Source organism: Ascaphus truei, chromosome 12, assembly GCF_040206685.1.
Source record: "Ascaphus truei isolate aAscTru1 chromosome 12, aAscTru1.hap1, whole genome shotgun sequence".
Lineage (NCBI taxonomy): Eukaryota > Metazoa > Chordata > Amphibia > Anura > Ascaphidae > Ascaphus > Ascaphus truei.
Genome location: NC_134494.1, coordinates 37,431,415 through 37,454,056, shown reverse-complemented (window position 1 = coordinate 37,454,056; position 22,642 = coordinate 37,431,415). Strand labels below are relative to the sequence as shown.

Below are 22,642 nucleotides of genomic sequence, written 5' to 3'. Positions count from 1 at the left end.
ACGGTCTGTAGCTATGAACACCTCAGGCACGCCAAGGAGAGGTGAATTGTCAAATGCAATTTTGCTCACACTGTAGGTTTGGTTGAGGGAGATTAGTTGGATTCAATCATGATAGTTTTTCCCGGGCCCGAACTGCTGCTTGGGCAATCTTGCACGCAAGCGAAACACAAACTCAGTCACTATTAGTGTCAAGGAGGTATAGGGAGACAAAATTTGGTTGGCAGCCAGGCAAAGCAAATTCAGGCGAATAAGAACCGATTGTGTGTTTACAGCGGACACTGATAGGGATAATTCTGCGGTTTGAAGAAATGTCAAACTGGAGAAAGCGTGCGAATCTTAAACGGTTATTTTAACCCCTTTGCTGTCAGAAGGGACTGCAAAGCGTTCAGGATCAATTTATTGTTCACCCCATTGATAGATGAGGTCTTAAAACGATCCCTGGCTGTGTATATGTACACAATAACAATGTTTCTATGAATCTGAAAATGCGCACACTATAAGTTGCAGGCAATTTCCGTTTATGGAGCTTTATCATCTAATGCTTAATACCTGAGGCACAGGGAAATAAGGGGACTTGTTCAAAGTCACAGAGCCGAGAACAGGATTGGAACTGAATTCTCCCACTTCATAGTCTTATCTTTTGTGATACGAAGGTGCACTCTATAGTGCCAGGATACGGTGTTCTTTAGGTTTATTCTGATGCTCGCAACCTTCTCTTTGTACTCGTCCTTCACTGTATGTTACACTGTGTGCTTCTGCTCTGCACACGCTTGCCATGGTGTAAAAACATAATATCCCTAAAAGGAATAATACTGCTGTAAAGGTTTGTGAACTAAAAGTAGTGAAAGAACCACGGAATCCCTCTAGATTGCACAATTAACCAGCTTCCTATCCAAATTACAGGAAAGATGCAACGTTCTAGAGGTGATATAATCACAGGGGGAGCGTAAAAGGTGTGGCAGCCCGGCTGAATAAGGGCTGTTCTATAGTGTGCGGCCGTGCGTGCGTGCCTGTGCGAACGTGCGTGCACGTGTCGCATGCTTTTTATGTGTATGCTGAGCTGTGAGCAGGTACTATGTGTTTATGTATGTGTGTGTGTGTGTGTGTGTGTGTGTGTGTGTGTGTGTGTGTGTGTGTGTGTGTGTGTGTGGGGGGGGGACACTGTGTGTGTGTGTGTGTGTGTGTGTGTGTGTGTGTGTGTGTGTGTGTGTGTGTGTGTGTGTGTGTGTGTGTGTGTGTGTGTGTGTGTGTGTGTGACACTGTGTGTGTGACACTGTGTGTGTGTGTGGGGGGGGGGACACTGTGTGTGTGACACTGTGTGTGTGACACTGTGTGTGTGTGTGTGGGTGACACTGTGTGTGTGTGTGTGTGTGTGGGGGGGGGGACACTGTGTGTGTGACACTGTGTGTGACACTGTGTGTGTGTGTGTGGGTGACACTGTGTGTGTGTGTGTGTGTGTGTGTGTGTGTGTGTGTGTGTGTGTGTGTAATTTATTATTTATTAAAAAAAAAAAACACTTTGGTAAAAAATAAAATATTATGTAACATTGTGCAGACACATGCAGACACACACATACACACACACGCACATACATTTCAATGCCGTTAGCGGCGCAAAATCTTTTTTTCCCCGTCGTCGGCCGGATGCACGCTCACTGCCGTGCCGCACGGCCCTTGTATAGAAGGGCTGACTAACCTCAGCCAATCATAAGTGCCGCGCGCGCGCAGGGTGTAGCACACGCGGTCACTGTGTAACAGCCCTAAGAATCCCTGCGTTACATATCTTTCAGGGGCGGACTTTTAGCATGTTAAAAGCAGGAGTGCATACACCTTTCAAAAACACATTTGATTCGGGAATCCAGGGATTTGAACTAAAAAAAAACAATAGAGACGATTTGATCAGCTGGCAAACCAGGTCCAACTTCCAAGAAGCTACATACAGCAGGTAACGAGCACGTGAAACACCTGCAAGAAATCAAGATCCAGTGTCTGCACAGCAAATATTCCCAGAATTGAATGTCCTTAAGTGTTACTGCCTGCAGTGATATGCTCTGACAAATCTAGCAGCTCTTTCTGTGTCAGTCCTAATGCACTTGTCACTCAGTATTACCCGTCCTCATTAATGACAATGAGAAAGTTTATCTCGGGAACACGTTTTAAATCACCCACTCTTTACAATGAGACCATGAAATTTCTTACAAAAACACAAGGCGAGAACGAATGTGACAACAAAACCTTTCCTTGGAAGCTTTATTTCTTAATTCCTGTCTGGGGGGAGTAATCTATTGATTATAAAATCATACAGGAACAATATACTGAACACAATCTGAAACATGGATAACTAGGTTGGATTTTAAGGCCTTGCAAGGGGATTTTCCAACTTATTTTTTGGAGGTCTTGAAACATGCATTGTAACATTGGATTTGGCCTTAACCTTAGTTTTACGTGGATCTGTTAATCTGTCCAATAAAGGAAAGCACATTTAGTTAAACAGTTAACATATAATGTATGCTTGATGGTCAGGATAATAAAATGATCTCCTGGTTAGGAATAAGGACATTTACTCTTAAAGACACATAACACTATGGTCATTTGCTATAATTATTGACTTTTCACTTATGTCTGCTACCCAAAGACAACTATGTATATTGAAATACTGTCATGGGCTGCAGGTATAATGGTTACAATATATATTATAATATATATATATTAATATATAGATAGGTTCCTTACCGAGTAGATCCAGGATCCCAAGATCACGAGGCAAGGAGACAGCACACTCAAAGGTACAAAAAACAGCGTGTATTCAGTAGAAAAACCGGCACATAAACCGGGTTTATGTGCCGGTTTTTCTACTGGGTTTATGTGCCGGTTTTTCTACTGGGGTTTATGTGCCGGTTTTTCTACTGGGTTTATGTGCCGGTTTTTCTACTGGGTTTATGTGCCGGTTTTTCTACTGAATACACGCTGTTTTTTGTACCTTTGAGTGTGCTGTCTCCTTCTTGCCTCGTGATCTTGGGATCCTGGATCTACTCGGTAAGGAACCTATCTATACATTACCTGTATGGGACAAGCACCTTTTTTTAGTGGAGGGGAGGGGGGGAGGGGGGAGGGACAGTGGAGGGGAGGGGGGGAGGGACAGTGGAGGGGAGGGGGGAGGGACAGTGGAGGGGAGGGGGGAAGGGACAGTGGAGGGGAGGGGGGGAGGGACAGTGGAGGGTAGGGGGGAGGGACAGTGGAGGGGAGGGGGGAGGGACAGTGGAGGGGAGGGGGGAGGGACAGTGGAGGGGAGGGGGGAGGGACAATGGGGGGAGGGACAATGGAGGGGAGGGGGGAGGGACAATGGAGGGGAGGGGGGGAGGGACAATGGAGGGGAGGGGGGGAGGGACAATGGAGGGGAGGGGGGAGGGACAATGGAGGGGAGGGGGGAGGGACAGTGGAGGGGAGGGGGGGGAGGGACAGTGGAGGGTAGGGGGGGAGGGAAAGTGGAGGGGGGGGACAGTGGAGGGGAGGGGGTGAGGGACAGTGGAGGGGAGGGGGGGAGGGACAGTGGAGGGGAGGGGGGAGGGACAGTGGAGGGGAGGGGGGAGGGACAGTGGAGGGACAGTGGAGGGGAGGGGGGGAGGGACAGTGGAGGGGGGGGGGAGGGACAGTGGAGGGGGGGAGGTGGGGGAAGGACAGTGGCCAGGAGGAGGGGAGGGGGGGAGGGACAGTGGCCAGGAGGAGGGGAGGGATGGAGGGACAGTGGCCAGGAGGAGGGGAGGGACGGAGGGACAGTGGACAGGAGGAGGGGGGGACAGTGGACGGGAGGGGGGGGCAGTGGATGGGAGGGGGGGGATAGTGGACAGGAGGGGGGGACAGTGGACGGGAGGGGGGGGGACAGTGGACAGGAGTGGGGGGGGACAGTGGACGGGGGGGGGGACAGTGGACGGGAGGGGGGGGACAGTGGACGGGAGGGGGGGGACAGTGGACGGGAGGGGGGGGACAGAGGACGGGGCGGATAGTGGACGGGAGGGGGGGGACAGTGGACGGGAGGGGGGGACAGTGGACGGGAGGGGGGGGGGCCAGTGGACAGGAGGGGGGGGGGGCAGTGGACAGGAGGGGGGGGGCAGTGGACAGGAGGGGGGGCAGTGGACAGGAGGGGGGGCAGTGGACAGGAGGGGGGGCAGTGGACAGGAGGGGGGGGCAGTGGACAGGAGGGGGGGGCACACACACAGTGTCACACACACAGTGTCACACACACAGTGTCACACACACAGTGTCACACACACACACACACACACACACACACACACACACACACACACAGTGTCACACACACACACACACACAGTGTCACACACACACACACACACACACACACACACACACACACACACACACACACACACACACACACACACACACACACACACACACACACACACACACACACACAGTGACACACACACACACACACACACACACACACAGTGTCACCCACACACCCACACACACACACACACACAGTGTCCCCCCCCCCCACACACACACACACAGTGTCACACACACAGTGTCACACACACAGTGTCACACAGTGTCACACAGTGTCACACAGTGTCACACACACACACACACACACACACACACACACACACACACACACACACACACACACACACACACACACACACACACACACACACACACACACACACAGTGTCCCCCACACACACACAGTGTCCCCCCCCGACACACACACACACACACACACACACACACACACACACACACACACACACACACACACACACACAGTGACACACACAGTGACACACACACACACACACAGTGACACACACACACACACACACACACACACAGTGACACACACACACACACACACAGTGACACACACACACAGTGAGAGACACACACACACACACACGTGACCTCTCCTTCCGGCCGCCGCCATCTTAGTTAGTCCGCGAGGGAGGAAGGGGGTCCTTCCGGGCGCCGCCATCTTAGGTGCCGTGTGGCAGGTGCAGGCTGCCTGCCCACTGCCTGTCGGAGCACCGGGGGGGAGGTGAGTGGAGCACCGGGGGGGAGCTGAGCGGAGCACCGGGGGGGGGGGAGCTGAGCGGAGCACCGGGGGGGGGGAGCTGAGCGGAGCACCGTGGGGAGGTGAGCAGAGCACCGGGGGGGGAGCTGAGCGGAGCACCGGGGGGGAGCTGAGCGGAGCACCGGGGGGGAGCTGAGCGGAGCACCGGGGAGAAGCTGAGCGGAGCACCGGGGGGGAGCTGAGCAGAGCACCGGGGGGGAGGTCAGCGGAGCACCGGGGGGGGGGAGCTGAGCGGAGCACCGGGGGGGAGGTGAGCGGAGCACCGGGGGGGAGCTGAGCGGAGCACCGGGGGAGACACGTGGAGAGGAGGAGGTGTGCGCGGGTCACGATGACTTGGATTTCAGGCTGATGTTCGGGGAGGAAGAGGCGGAGCCTCCGGGACCGACGGGTAAGAGACCGGGAGATGTGCTGCTAACACTGTGAGCCCCACAACACCCCCCCCCTACCGTGTGTGTCTGTGTGTCTTTTGGCCCGTCACTCCGCCTCAGGCCAATGAGAGGTGTGCGGGGGCGGCGGGCCAAGGGACCAATGAGATTTCCCCTAGGGACAGAGGCCATGCACACAGGCATACAGTGCTTTCACAAATATAGTATAAGATATAAGATAACAGAAAAAAATCAGCGCTAGGACTAACACAAATTAAATACTATAAGTGAGTAAATGCGTGACTAATAAATGTACTGACCCAGGTGAAATGAGCTAGCAGGATGCAGCCCTAATGAGGATATGCCTATCCTGATTAAATGGAAGAAAGAAAAAAGGCGCAATCCTGTATAGCAATAAAAAACAGGAAAATGTATTAATTAAGCAAGGAAGGCTAGGTGACTGAACAGATTAAAACAAACACAATGATGCCAATAGACACAATAAACACAATATATGACAATAAAAAACAAGAGTACTCTTGAAAACAAAAAAGAAGGGAAATGTGACCAAAAAATGTCCAATAGCGCAAATGTAGGAGGCAGTGAGATGTGGGAGGAATTGTCACTCGATAAGGTAGCAAATGACTGGAGCAACAAATGGGGAGAAGTAATTGACCGTCAGATGATAGATTGTGGATGCAAACGGGGAAAAATCAGGCTGATATTGACCTCTATAGATGGAGATGGGGGGTAAGCAAATAGCATAGGCAAGGGATTAAGGAATGGTCTCACCAAAAGATGTAACCGTGGTCATCAGATAAAGAAAAGTCAGGATGCAGTGTTGCAGACGTGTGAACGTGCTCACAAGTGATACTTTTATTCGCTGTACACTGTACGGTGGAGGGTTTCTGTCACTTTTTTTCTTTTATCCACCATAACATATATAATGTGTGGTTGACACCTATTCCAAACTCACATGGGAAAGCCGGTATAACCATCCTCACTTGACAAGACCCAAAAGGTTAAAGGTCTGTGAGTAGGGTTACTAGCTCTGCACTTCTGTAACCCAGGCTGTGCTGGAAATCTGTGTAATGCGACAGGCATGTGCTTACAAGGCTTGATAAAATGGACATAAAGCAAAAGGTGACACTGTGTGCTCATTTGCATGTCATTTCCCAGAATCCCTAGCTGCAGTGGAAGCACCGTATGCTCAGAGATAATGAGGAAAGCAGGGCTGCAGAACCTGTGAGACACGTTAATGTGCTTTATTTGCCGCATTTTGTATGAGCCTTTCCACGGTACCACGGATATGGACTTTCACTGTATGAATATGTTGCACAGAAGGCTACGGTTTGCAGGGAGTTGCAGATCCCCGACTTCCTCTGGGAGAAAAGGGGTTCAGTGATTACACGCCTAACAATGTAACCACAAAAGCAAATGTGTAGCTAGGTATTTAATAAAAAAAAAACGAACTGCTTATTGAAATGGCTGCATGTCTGTATTCTACAGCATCTCTGAGCAAGAGAAAACGCTTAGAAAATGACTTGCTAAGATAGCTGCACAAATTAAATATTAATAGCAGCTTTTACACAGACCATTTTCAACAGAATTGAAGGAACAGCTAAAACAACTTTGCCACAACAGCTATGGGAATGTTATTTTTAGCCTGGCTGATGATGCAGACAAAGCAAAAACAGTCCACGAGCAGATTAAAATTCCAGCATTTCGTTTTTTTTTCCTTCTCCTAGCTATTACTTATTGTTACAACTAAAAAATAATCCGGGAAAGTCATCACGACAATGTATATGTGTGTATTACTTTAGTGCAATCTACGTACAACTATACGTGTGGTGCTATAATTCCTAAGCAGTGCCTTGCTGTAAGACACCTTACTGTCCCGTCACTTCAAACGGATGGAAGGCTTTTATGGCATTGCATTGCCTGCTAAATATGGGGCTTTATGTACCGCATAATAGCATAAGATGACAAATAAAATAAAACATAGCACAATAAATAGTCATGTTAACTTTTAGATCTTCTTGTTTCCCACCAATCTGATTTCTTGGCTTTGAACACCATCTGTTAATGGCAGTAGCTGAACACACTTCAAAAAAAAAATATATATATATATGTATTTATGCCTGTGTGGTGTGTGTATGTATGTAGATTAGATGGGTGTGTATGTATGTATGTATATATATATATATATATATATAGCCGGCGGTCCGGGGAGGCTGTTACACCTTGTCTGGATACACAGCAGGACTTCAGGGCGCCCTTATACCAAATGTGTTTGTTGACATCTAACCCGACTCTTGCAATACGTGGCTGCTGGTACCCAGTGATTTTAACTCCTATTACGGACTACTATGTTTTGTGATAAATGACTTTTATGCTTACCCCCGTTGCACACTTATGTATTTTTATTTTTGAGATCACCCCTACGAGGAGTTTTACGTGGGCTTGGAGCACCCTCTTCCATGAGAGCTGCAAGGGGAAGTGATTGTCCTACTAATTTGTTTGCAGATAGCCATGCACAATCACGTGTGTGTACAAACGCGCATGCGCCCCCGCGCACACACTCTTCAGGGCTTGTAGATCCCCTGCTGGATGAAGACCTCCCCAATGATCTTCCAGGTACTGCTGTTACAAGCCTCTCTTCCCCATGTTGTTCCAACATTTTATTTCTGATTTTATCCTCCCATCTCACTTTTGGTCGTCGTCTTAGTGTTTTGACATCTCATGAAATCCAGTCGAGTACCATCTTTGTCCAACGACGGTCATTTCTCGCAATATATCCGTCTCGCTGCCATTTTGACTTCTTTACCCTTGTGATAATGTCACAGACTTCGGACCCATTCATTCTTTTTCCAGTCTCTTCGCGTAATAGTAAAAAATGAAGAGTACAAAGTGATTAAATGCACACCACTAGTTAAGATATAACTTTTATTATTAATTACTTAAAACATATATTACCGAGAGTGTGTGTAACAAGGTTAAAAAATGAATTAAATCAAATAACACATGCACCAAAGTCTCCTCTCATGTATAAACACTCCTACACAAAAATAAAGGTAGGGTGATAGAGGCTAAATGGTGCAATCAGCCAGGGTGAGAAAACCCACCAATTCAGTGAATAGCTTGAGTAGTAAGTAAATAGTGCTAACAGTTGAGATTGGACAATTCCTAAGCAAATAGGTATCCCATTGGGGCTAGTCAGTGCTCCCTATAATGTCCTACAATAAATGGTAGATGTAAGTATACAAAGAGTGCAGCACAGGCACGATCAAGTCCACAGCTGGACAGAGCGTCTCATGTACCCCTTGCACAATATCAATGCCTAAGTGGCATGTTAACAGCACCAATATATCAAGGGCACACTGAAAAAAGCCAGTACTGCTTAGTAGACGGCAGGTACACTTCCCTCACTGTTAGAGTACATATAGTAATATATAGAGGCTATAGCACTGATGAACTGACTGGACAACACTGTTTTAAAACAGCCCCATAATGGAGACTGATGACAACATCACGTGCCCAACGCACGTTTCCCTCCAGCTACGGAGCTTCGTCAGTGATAATTTTGCAGTGGAGGGGGAGCGGAACTTATTTATACTCTACCGTCTCCATGGAGACGCCATAAATAGTCCGCCATTGCGCATGCGCGAAAAAGCGCATGCGAAATCAATTGCGAGTATCATAGAGTGTTTGTGTAAATCACATGATCGTGCCATTAGCTCGATAGACAGCCAGTCTAATGTATGTAATTCAATTACCAGATGGAATGCATCCATTAACGTTACTACGCATGCGTGGGGAGATAGGCTCTACATTTAAAGCCAACTACCTCCTTTTTGGCCACTGCGCATGCGCACCTTACAGTTACTTACTACTCAAGCTATTCACTGAATTGGTGGGTTTTCTCACCCTGGCTGATTGCACCATTTAGCCTCTATCACCCTACCTTTATTTTTGTGTAGGAGTGTTTATACATGAGAGGAGACTTTGGGGCATGTGTTATTTGATTTAATTCATTTTTTAACTTTGTTAGGCACACTCTCGGTAATATATGTTTTAAGTAATTAATAATAAAAGTTATATCTTAACTAGTGGTGGGCATTTAAGTGAATTTTCTTTGGGGTACAATCACTTTGTACTCTTCATTTTTTACTGATTCACTTTTCAGTTCACAGTTTGCACCAATCTCACAATTATTGATTGAATTTGTTTAATTATCATTCATCATCACAATTAGTATGGTTTAGTTGATCACTCCCTAATCCTTTCCCCCCCTGTCTTCGCGTAATACCCAGAATACACCATACTTCTTTGAGTTGTCTGAAAGCTTCTGAATTGTCATACCATTTAGGGTACAAGTTTCACATCCATACGTGAACATGGGCAGGACACACATTTTCCTTTTGAGGAACAGTGGAAGGTTCCTTTGCAAGATTGTCTTGTTTCTTCCAAACATGCTCCATACCATCTTCACTCTTACACTATTTATTATATTCAAAAGGTCCTCATCCATTACTATTTGCTGGCCAAGGTAGAAATAGTCGTTGACTTCTTCTAGTTCCATCCCATGTATTTCGAGCTTTGTAGAGTTGACATTTGTTGAGATTAATAGGGAGGAACGCCTTCTGCCTTCTTACTTGTTTTGGCGAGTTCTCCGATTTGTTGCTGGAGGTCTTCTGGACTTGTGGAGAAAATAACATATCTGTAAGTCGTAGGTGACAATGATTCCCATTGATTTTGATTACTTTTTCTTCCCAATTCAATGTTTTCAACAATTTTTCAATTGTTGCTGTACAAATATTTGGCGACACGGTGTCTCTTTGTCGTACTCCGTTGCTGATCCTCATCTTGCGTGTATCTTCATCAATCTAACGGTTGATGACGCATTCTTGTAAATGTTCTTTATAATATAAAGATAAGTTTCTTCAACACTTTGTCTTCTTGATGCATTTTAAACCCTCAGATGTATACAGAATCAAATGCTTTTTTCCTAATGTTCAAATATTAACATGAGTGATAGATCATATTCATTACTTCTGGAAATCACTACTTGTATGACTTGGATTTGGTCCATTGTGTTGTATCCACAACAAAATCCTGTTTGCTCTCTAGGCTGGGCGAAGGCCAGGCTCTGTTACAGCCAATTAGTGAGTATCTTTGTTTAAAATCTTGTAAGTGATTGGAAGTAGAGTGATTGGTCTGTAGTTCTTGGGGTGTTCTTTGTCTCTTTTCTTGTGGATAAGGATAACTATGGCACTGCACCATTGTTCTGGAATTTTTCTGTTCTTCAAGCAGCGTGTAAATATTTTTTGCAAGGATTCTCTCTATTTCTTCCTTCATATTCCTTATCTCAATGTATTACTTCCTGGTAAAACATTTGTCCTTCCCATTCTTCATGGATGTTATTGCCTTTGCCACTTCTTCTGGAAAGATGCATAGTACATCACTGGTGGATTCTTCTCGCTCATCCTCGTCTGGATTTTGCCCGGCGTCATCTGTGTTCTCGTATAATTTCATGTACAAGTCCACAACTCACTTTATGATAAAAGCACCACTCTTTTATTGTTGATCCATCGTATTGTTTGAGTGTCATTGTTTGCTTCTTCCCAAAGATAAGTCGCTGCTTCATCTTCTTTAAGCTTTTGTTATAGTCTATCGTCTTCCCATATAACAGTTACGTTTCCTTACGTCTTTGGTTATACGCTTGTGGACCGTCTCGCACAGCTCTGCGTATTCAATACTTGTGTCTTGGGATTGCTTCGTTTCGTATCGTTTCCGCAGTAACGGCGTTATCTCACCCTATATTTTCTTATCCTGTTTGTTGTTGGAGATTTGTCCAATTTTTTTGTGCTTTCAACCTTAATATTCATGTTTTTCATAGGTGACCCATTACGTGTGTGTGTGTGTTTTACAGGCACACAATTAATGTTGCAGTCTCCTCTTAAAGCGGCAGTCTGCGCTGATGGCGATTTTTTAAAAGCATTTATATAAGAGCATTTTTTTTTTTTTACACTTTTGTGTTTTTTTTTTACTTGCCCTTTTCAAAGCAGTTTTGTTGCTTCGTTCAGGTGTTGTGTGTTTGAAATATTAATTTATCTGGGAGGTGAAAATGACGCTGTTAAAAGTGCTCATTGCTGTCTAAAAGTAGATGGAAAAACAAGAGATGAAGAAAATCCAACTTTTTAACACAAGAAAACACTTAAAAAAAAAAATGAATAACAGGACATTCTAAGGGGGCACGATATGAACATAATAGGAGTTAAAGCAAATAGGCTTCTGGAGGCGGGAGGGGGGCAGATCTTAAAAAAAAAAAAAAAATTATACACTGATACATTTGGCAATTATGTCCCATAAGGGGAACAAATTCCTTCCCGTCTCCAGTAAGAGCTATGGTAGAAGCTGAACATAACTATGTACCCTCCCCTGTTGCATGTATAAGGCAAGGATTTGCTTTGATTACATTAAAAGGAAACATTCATTGACTAAAACAAATCGCTATTCTCCACCTCCTCGGATGCCTTCTGATAGTACAGCCATTACCAACCTGTTAGACTGGCCTCTTTCACTTTAGTGAAATTAATGTGGAATAACATATTTTGACCATGCATACCGTATACATTATACTACTTTATGGATAGAAAAGTATCTACTTACTGAACAACGCAATAAAATGTATACTGTACACACTTTTAGCTACATTTATTTATAGACTACAATTCGATGGACAGCAATTGATTTATTTCCAGACTAGAAGTTAATTAATACTGGTCATTAAAATAAGTGTATGCAAGATTTTTGATGTCACTAGGGTACATAGGACCTACGTTTAACAACCTTAGCAGGGCTATGATGAGTATATGAAAAGCTTACAACACTTCTGCATTTAGATTGGACGATTGCTAGGGTAATAAGCAGTAAGTTGACTCTGGTCTTCTGTTCACCTACTTCATTGGCTAGCCCAGTGGTTCTCCACTCCAGTCCTCAAGACCCTTAACAGGTCAGGTTTCCTGGATATCCTTGCTTCAGCACAGGTGGCTCAATCAGTGGCTCAGTCTTTGACTGAGTCACCCGTGCTGAAGCAGGGATATCCGTAAACCCTGATCAGTGGGTAAACTTTGAGGACTGGAGTTGGCCAGTCAACGACTGACCAACTGATTGAGCCACCTGTGCTGAAGCAGGAATATCCTGAAAACCTGACCTGTTGGGGAATCTTGAGGACGACAGTTGATACCCCTGGGCTAGGCAAATCTGGGTGTGGGTAATTGTATATATGCGGATTGACAGCTTGCTGTAGAGAGCTTGATGAATAATTTCTTATGTATTTGAGGGTGAACACATATAATAAAAAACATCTAATTAACAATGAGCATTACTAAAAACAGATGGATAATTAGTGTACCAAAAGCGCTAATATCTACTAATAAAAATTAAATTGTGAAATACAATAATTCGTGAAATACAATACAGTGAATAGTGAATAAATCATAAAGTCATAAATACCAATTGCGGTGATCCTGTGAAAATGTCCAAAAGCAGCCTAAAAAGTCTTCTGGGTGTCTAATGTCCAGTACATAGATATCAAACAAAAACAGAGCTCTCTGGCGCTGAGGATTGAAAAAGATGGATCTGGGATGGATTGAATCAGGATCCTTACGATGATGAGAACCTCAAGAAATACATACACGCTACCATAGTGCATTACCCAGAGAAAAAGATTGATAAGCGAGGTATATCTGGCAAAGGATAACAATGTAATAAAAGTGAATTACTTATAAAATATATATGTATGCACACATTGCGTGCTCGCAAGATGACAATAAAATGATGATGACCTTGGTCACTATCGTTACAAAATCCTCCGGCGTGGGTAAAAATTGAAAACCTACTCGCAAAAAGTGGCTAGGATTATCCCCGACGAAGAGACCAGTTACTACGAGTCTAGAAACGCGTTGGATTGTGGCACAGCTAGGACACCGTAGTGGGCGCATAGTGAGCGACGTCACCGGAGCAGCAGCCGATTCGGAGGAGTTGGCGCCAGGAAGCTGAGAGGCTGACGGAGGACACTACCCACAGACGGGAGAAGATCCAAATGCTTGTGATATTATCCACATTAAGGCTTGAGACCTAGCCACTTTTTGTGAGTAGGTTTCCAATTTTTACCCACGGCGGAGGATTTTGTAACGATAGTGACCAAGGTCATCATCATTTTATTGTCATCTTGCGAGCACGCAATGTGTGCATACATATATATTTTATAAGTAATTCACTTTTATTAAATTGTTATCCTTTGCCAGATATACCACGCTTAGAAATCTTTTTCTCTGGGTAATGCACTATGGTAGCGTGTATGTGTTTCATTACTAAAAACAGTCTACATAAAAGCAGGTGATGGCGAACTGTCAGACAAACTCAGAAAACATGCAATAAATAGAAAAGTAAACAGGCCCTGTATGACCCAAGGGAATGTCAGCCAGATTGCAGTTTCAATCATTTGGAATAATATTAAAGCTGCTCAGGGCTTCATTCTGAATTTAAACATGTCATGGTTAATGCAGTATCTAAGAGATAAACATCAGATTGCTAATACGTGAAGAATTCACACCATAATGTCAGGTAATTAAGTAATAAAGAGGAAATCCCCCTTTAATGAGTGGTGGGGGTTCACTTGTGAGTAAGAGGCGGCTAACACTTTGCAGACTTACCTAACTGCAGAATGTTGTATTCAGGCAAGAAAGGTCTACATTGCAAATCAACGCGATTCCCAGCGTAACACAGCTATGTATCTTTACACTCTTCCAACATCCCATCACATCTTCTTACGTTACAGAAAATAAGGAACTTAAATTGCCCTAAACATTCAGACATGTGACATGCTGATTTTCTTTGTGGTGACCTACAGCATCCATTTGTCAATTAAAGTATGATTCTCTAACCCAGTGTCTGCCAACTTGGGTTCCACGGGCATCCCTAAAGGGTTCCCGGCAATTTTCAGGTTATTTGAAAATTATATCAAATACAGAAGAATTTATAATGCATCTGATCACAGACGCGCTATTAGAGAGGGTTGGGGTTCCTTACAATGCATCTGATCTCAGACGCGCTATTAGAGAGAGTTGGGGTTCCTTACAATGCATCTGATCTCAGACATGCTATTAGAGAGGGTCGGGGTTCCTTACAATGCATCTGATCTCAGACGCGCTATTAGAGAGGGGTGGGGTTCCTTACAATGCATCTGATCCCAGACGCGCTATTAGAGAGGGTTGGGGTTCCTTACAATGCATCTGATCTCAGACGCTATTAGAGAGGGTTGGGGTTCCTCAGAATGCATCTGATATCAGGCGCTCTATTAGAGAGGGTTGGGGTTCCTTACAATGCATCTGATCTCAGATATACTATTAGAGAGGGTTGGGGTTCCTTACAATGCATCTGATCTCAGACGTATTAGAGAAGGTTGGGGTTCCTTACAATGCATCTGATCGCAGACGCGCTATTAGAGAGGGTTGGGGTTCCGTACAATGCATCTGACCTCAGACACGCTATTTGTGAGGGTTGGGGTTCCTTACAATGCATCTCATCTCAGACGCGCTATTAGAGAGGGTTGGGGTTCCTTACAATGCATCTGAACTCAGACACGCTATTAGAGAGGGTCAGGGGTTCCTCAGAATTTCACTTAGGGTTCCTTAAGCAAAACAAGTTGTAAATCGCTGTCCTAAACCATATGAATAGTAGTATGATATTAGAGTTACCCTTTGGCACCTACATTACCAGACGAAATAATGATTTCGTAGATCATGTTACAGGAGTAGTCCCACTTCACTGCAAACACTAGAAACGCTGTTTAGTGGGATTGCAGCCCAAAACATTTCTAAGTCTTTGTTCGTTAAGATGATGAAGTTTTAGATGCCTCTGTTCTGTCATACTTAGTACTTAATATTGCAGCAAGGGCATTTCAGATGTTGCTATGAAGATCACAGCTAAAAACAAGGAGGCAAAGCAAAAAATACACTACAGTCGAAGGATAATACACACGTTGTGAGACCATTAACAGTTGAAACCACTGTGGATGTATAAATAAATATAATAGAACAAAACCGAAGCACACAAATGTATCTCGATTGAGAATGTACACGCTGATGAACATGGTCTTGACAATGTATATTGCACAGGGTGAGCTGTTATGATATCACCAAGCTGGGAAATCAGTAAATATTTTAAATACTTGGAGAAGTCACCTAATCAGGAAAGTTTTAGTATGTGTCTAGTCATGTAGCCATCTTTTAGTCAATCATCAGAAAATCAAAGGCAAATTGGCATGACTCAACCGAAACTTTAATACCGCATGATTGTGTCGTGTAAGCTTGTTTTGTGCGAGGGCTGCTGTGGTTTTAGCAGGGAGATTAACGACCGGACCTAAGCTGGCCTCCAAACCTTGCCCTGCTGATGCCTCAAGTTCTTTGAAGTCTGACCACCATACCTGGCAAAACAACAGTGGGAACTAGGCTGGTGTCAGATCTAATCAAGTTGCTTGCCTCAGCATCACTAACTATGGGGTGCACTAATTGGCCCAATTGCGGATTATACCTTTTGCTACAGATTCAAGACAATAATTTAGTCAAATGATGGTTTTTATCTCCTTCTAATTAAGATTCCAAAGTGGGAAGAAATAGGATTAGACAGACCAACTTCACATTATTTCTTCTTTTATAGTGTTTATGCTCCTTTGAACCAGTGATGTGTGTATATATATATATATATATATATATATATATGCATATGTATGTATTTGTGTGTGTGTGTGTGTGTGTATATATACATATGCATATGTATGTATTTGTGTGTGTGTGTGTGTGTATATATATATATATATATATATATATATATATATATATATATATATATATATATATATATATATATATATATATACATACTATTCACATACAGAGATACATTCCATCTGACAAAACATTTCAAACCTTCTGGATGTATAAAGTTGACATGAAATAAGCACAGAAACAGAATACATTCCTCTGCTGTCCTAATTAGCTGAAGACGGAGCTTCACGTGGTTGGAGATAGAACGGATAGAAATCTTTGTGCTGACAGACAAATGCATGAAGCACAGAAACACATATAGTGACCATTATATTGCATATGTAACATGGAGTTCCACTGGAGAAACAATTACATTTGTACCGATCTTTGTTAAACTCTCACGGTTCTGTATGTATATATATATATATATATATATATATATATATATTTGGTCAAATATCACATACGTACATGCATAGGTATATTCATTGTGCAAACACAAAGATGAAAGGGCTTTTATAGCTGTACTGTCTGTCATAGTATAAAATTGACCCTAGTTGGATATGGCAATTATAGTCTGATACACTGTGTCCTGCACAGTAGTATTGTGAAGTTTGGCCTTGCACATCCAGCGACCAATCGATGATCACAACCCAATGTTGCATGATAGGTCAGGAAAGTATTGATCTGCAATGTACTTTGGTAACAAAGGGGTTAACAGGGCAAGTAGGACTTGCTTGTCACAAAGTTAATTTAGCAAATGTACAACTAGATGACTGATTTGCATCTCGTCAGATGATGATCACCCTCCTCTCCAAACACCTGTTACTTGTGGGATTCCTTTCCAGTTCCACTGGCCATGGATATGTTTAGTAAGGCTTAACTCGGCTGCACATTTGGTGAATCAATTCCACATGTGCACCCTACGTGCTGCGGTCTGAAACTTACAGACGTAGTGTCAGGCGCTGGAACAAAAAACCCGTGGAAGTCAGAACTTGAGAGGAAGGTAACATCAACGGTAACTGGGAGGAATAAGGCAAACTTTATAGGAATAGTTTGGAAAACATGAGGGAGCAGCAAAAAGAACTCTGTAAAGACCATCTGAGACATGCAAATGCACCACAAGTGGTATTTTTATTTACTGCACATATGGAAAACATAATGTAGGCCAAGTTTTATGGTACAAATGAAGAATAAATAACTATTGGGATTGAATATTTCTCAATGGCTCGGGAAATGGTCAGACCAAGTGAGACAAACTGCCCATGCCTGCAGTCAGTATCTAAATGGGTATGTTTAATTCATAGATTTGTAATAAATACTGGCCCCTTCTGGGGAGTTGAAAAGTGAAATGCAAATTATTACCCTATTTCAATGGCAGCGTGTATTTTTTTTTCTCTCCTAAGAAATGCTTGAGATTAAAAATGCTTTCCAAAAATAAAAATAAATCTTAAAAATAACATTTGAACACATTGAAACATACCAAAGTATATTACCTCTAAAAAATCTTATCTGCCTTCTTGCTACGGAAATGGGAAAATGGATTTCTTAGCGGGGGAACAGAACACATTCCGTCATCAAGAAATAACGCAGGCTGGTTATCAAAATGATTTAACACTATACTTGATATTGAGATGCCCGAGAACAACCATTAGGAAAATGTAGGCGTGTTTTGGGAATAAATATGGAATTAGGAGCATAGATTTAGGCCTGTTGCAATTCACCAAACAACCAAAGCAACAGCACTTTCTGAAACTGCTCTTCCTTCTCTTCTTGGGAGTCATAAAAGGGAACTATTTAAAGCACAACTCTTTGATGCAGTTGCCCTTAAGTAGCTTCTTAAGGGAGTGTCCCATTTAAAGAAACCTCTGGCACACATGCAGAGATGACCTGCTTGAGGGACTGACTGCCTGATTAACTATTAACTACTCGCAATAAGATTAGATAATTAAGGACATTGAGGAGCATTAGTTGGGAGGAGGGCATCTTAATTTGTCACTTGATAGGACCTTTTGGGTGATTTATGGGGCTGTGCAACTTGCAAATGTGTAGAGAAACGTGAAAGAAAACACTTAAGTTACCTTCGCAAGTAGGCAGCTGAAGAGGGCACAGGGTCAAAAAAGGGCCAAAGTTGTCACTTAAGGGTGAAGTCCCAAACACCAAAGCCATGCCAAGCCACATTGGCTGTCGTTTGGTGAGGAACTAAAAATATGCTAATTTATTGGTAGCAATTCTCCTTTTTATGGTTTCAAGCAGTTAAGACAAGTGGTCTGCTTAAAAGCTTTTCAGTTGAAAGGAGATTAAGTAAAATGGTTTGTGGAGATTATTTAATGTCTTTGTTCAGGAAATAAGCCACGCACTGTACCTACAACAAATGAAAAGCCAGGTTCCTATAGAAGTAATTTGGCCGACCAATTTTAGCCGCACTCACACTGACGCTCACACCGTCACTCAAATGAAATGACCACTTTTTAATAAATAGGTAATGTTAAAAAAAGCACATCCAAGTAAAAAGTTCAGAATGAAAAGTTATGTGAACAAAAGAAAGAAGCGCGTATTCACTTTATTATACAGTCTTTCACTAATTGCTTCTATACACATTTAGAAACCATTGTTAACAACCTAAGGATATTAAGTTGTCTCAAGCTAGCCAACGTAAAAGAGCTCCCGTCCCACCAAGGAATATTACAAGCCATTATTTGGACAGGTCTTGTTTCATTAAGTGCATGGGCTACTTATGTTTAAGACATTATTATGTTTTCTCAAAATGGTGACATTACTTTATATTTGCTGGATATGATCAACAATGACGCCAACACGCATAATCCACGTGGGACTCACGTGCAATAGAACAGTGAGAACAGGGGTGGGCAACTCCAGTCCTCAAGGGCCACCAGCAGGGATGTCCTTAAAACCTGACATGTTGTTAGCCCTTGAGGATTGCTTCAGCACAGGTGGCTCAATCAGTCCTGCTCAGCACAGGTGGCTCACTCAATCAGTGGCTCAGTCAAAAACTGAGCCACTGATTGAGCCAGCTGTGCTGAAGCAGGGATATCCTGAAAACGTGACCTATTGGTGGCCCTTGAGGACTGGAGTGGCCCAACCCTGAAAGGAAATGATAGAGCAAATAAAACGGGTTCAATTTCAGGAGAGCGTTGGGGAGGGGGGGGAGGAGTTTCTACTGGAGAAAAACAAATAATTCTTGGTGACATACAACTCTTGTTCTTACCTCAATAGTGAAAAGCTTTCGCTTTAATTTGAACGCAAGGTCCTTCGTGTCCGACACATCGGAGATTAAGCTGTTAAGTCTGGGAATCTGGTGTACATGGAGCAAACCTTGGAATAAAACGGTAGGAAATAAAAGGGGGAGACATTAGGAAAGTGCTGTCCTCAAGATGCATAAATTAGAGACTTAGAAGACACGCTCGGTATACTCGCGCACATTCACCCCTCCTTCCTTATTTAGACTGGAGCTTGCTACCAAAAGCAATGAAGCAAACGGTGCGATTATGCTCAAGTAATCAAGCAGAATAAGAAACAGAAATCCGTGTGCGAGGGAGACTAATTGCACTTTGGTACAGATGTACAGATGTAAAGAGTGATCTTAATACTTGTCAAAGCTACAGCCGATCTGTGTGTGATTTTCTCTTGTATTTACTGTAAGCAAATATGGCTATCACCTTGCAAGCGGCCCGCGGCTCCACAGAGTGAGCTTTATTTTATTAACTGCACCAGTGAGCAGCCAGCAAAACACAGTTTATGGGTTACGGATAACCAGTGAAGCTCTGATGAAGGCTGTTCCATGTTACACCTTGCTGGTGGCTGTATCTGGTGTGGGAAATAGTTATTTTTAGAAGCGGAATGGTCAAGAACGACGAGAGCGAATCCCGTCTCCCCTTTTCTAAAGCGACTGGCAGTGGGGTCTCTTGGGGCATTTCTGTTTGTAGGGTTGGAAATGCCATAGGTGCACTGCCAGCCGGGCATTCTGTCAGTGTAAAGTTATGCTGATCTTTTGTGACAAGGAAGCTGGATGGTTTTTGTGCTGCCTAAAATAATTTCTTAACAACCCAGGGGTAATTTTCCACGGGTCAAATCCAAGAAATTATCAACCACAATTCTGCACTACTATTTGTTTTTATAGATCAGTGGTTTCCAACCTTGTTTTGGTCAAGGAACCCTATGTGAAATTCTGAGGAACACCAACCCTCGCCCAGGACATACGTGAAAACGAGAGGTAACTCTCAATGTATTACTTCCTGGTAAAATATTTTATAAATAAATAAATAAATAATAGCATGTCTGAGATCAGGTGCATTGTATGGAACCCCAACCCTCTCTAAAAGCACGTCTGAGATCAGATACATTGTAAGGAACCCCAACCCTCTCTAAAAGCGCGTCTGAGATCAGATGCATTTTATGGAACCCCAACCCTCTCCAATAGCGCGTCTGAGATCAGATGCATTGTCAATTCTTCTGTATTTGGTAGGAACCCTGGTTGAAAAACACTGTGATAGATATACAAATGGTACACCAACAATGTATAGTAATTAAATCTGCCTTGAGCTGTAATTTTCACTTCCATAAATTAATTTATAAATGTGACATTCGTCAATTGTTTTAAAAGCAACACATTCTGTTGTCTTCACAATGTACCGACTGTTACATTAACCCACTATTTAACAGTCATCATAACGATTTCTGTGGGTCTCCCTAAATTGTCTTCCATGGTTTACTAGATAAAATAAGATGATGAACGTAAGTTTTGCTGTGTGCTGAGCTGTTGTAGAGGGGAACAAATACTGGAATTTAATGTGATTCGCTTTCTACAAAGTAACCCTCTGATTGGCGCATGGCAGAACACGGACACATTTTTCCATGTCTACAGCCAGATTTCAAAAAGCATTTGAGACTTCAGGAGGTTTCCATGGAACTACAGTAACGACCACACTCATAATGGCAGTAATTTATGCAAACTCAGAGCACCACCCGGGATCAAAACGGTTTGCTATTCATCGCTTTCAATATTCAGTTTGGACACAAACGACACAAATCTGTTAACCCTTCTGGAATCAAGTATTTAAAGGCGTATTTATTGCACTGCTACAAGATGCTTAAATATCCTTTCAATCTTATTTTTACAAAGAACGTTATTTTTTATTTTATTTTTATAAAAGTAGTGTCTTACAGGGAAAAAAACAAAATAAAAATAAACACACTTTATGTTTTATTCCACTTCCGAGCCTTTTGAGAAGTCATAAAAAAATTTAAGCTTTTGCTAACACAAGCCTGATTCCCATGGAGTACTAAGTATGGCCGGAGTTTGCCTACAGTATACTCTTACAGGCGGCTCTCCACAGAGTGTCTCTGTATCAACGTGCACAGGAGGAAACACTTTCAATGTCTGCTGTAAGAACCATAACTGTTTGGAATTTTGCTTCCTTTCCCCTTCTCACTTAGTTACTTTGACACATCCCCTGGATCAAGAGAACCACCCCTCAATGCTGGCAAACCGTTCGCATGAGGTCGCCAGCCATGTGACCTGTTACCTCCAAATTGTGGAAAAAATGCCGCGGCCGACTCACGAGGGATTCGCCTCGTGTTATGCCAATGTGTACTGCAATTTCGTTTAATATGCTAATTTGCTCAACTCTCTGGCAAATAAAAACAACCCGTGTGGACACATTCACCACGTCTCAGACAGGTATGCCTTTCCCCATTATCTCTTAGCATACAGCGCTTCCACTGCAGCCAGGGATTCTGGGTCATGACCTGCAAATGAGCGCTCACAGTCTCACCTTTTGCTTCATGTCCATTTTAACAGGGAACCCTATAAGCTTCTGCCTGCCACATTACACAGCTTTTCAGAACAGTTTGGGTTACAGAAGTGCAGAGCCAGTAACCCTGCTCACAGACAACTTCTAAATCCTCTGAAACCTCTAGATTGGCTTAGTGTGATATTTTGCTGAAAGCTTACAAATTTTGGCAACATAAGCAGCCCCTTGAGGCTTGGCGAAACATTTCGTAGGGAATCAAAATTTGGAAAGAGGGATGAGGGGGAGACATGCTTAACATTTCACAAATACACTTTGGACAGTTTAACACAGGGGTGGGCAACTCCAGTCCTCAAGGGCCGCCAACAGATCAGGTTTTAAGGATATCCCTGCTTCAGCACAGCTGAAGCAGGGATGTCCTGAAAATTTGCCCTGTTGGTGGCCCTGAAGGACTGGAGTTGCCCACCCCTGGTTTAACATCTTCACTGGCAAATAATAAAACATCTGCGCCACTCACAAGTAAACAATGTAAAAGACTCTTCGGCAGTCATATTGCATTGTTATTAGGAAACAA

The 22,642-nt window shown here is 43.4% G+C and overlaps 1 protein-coding gene across 3 annotated transcripts in view; it reads right to left on the bottom strand.

The window, feature by feature from the left end:
- Positions 1-22,642, bottom strand: part of ELP4 (elongator acetyltransferase complex subunit 4) — a 319,054-nt gene that overhangs the window by 117,045 nt on the left and 179,367 nt on the right. For all 3 annotated transcript variants that reach the window (XM_075567333.1, XM_075567332.1, XM_075567331.1), the window contains exon 9: positions 19,527-19,633. In XM_075567333.1, the coding sequence (XP_075423448.1) occupies positions 19,527-19,633 (107 nt within the window). The remainder of the gene's footprint in view (positions 1-19,526; positions 19,634-22,642) is intronic.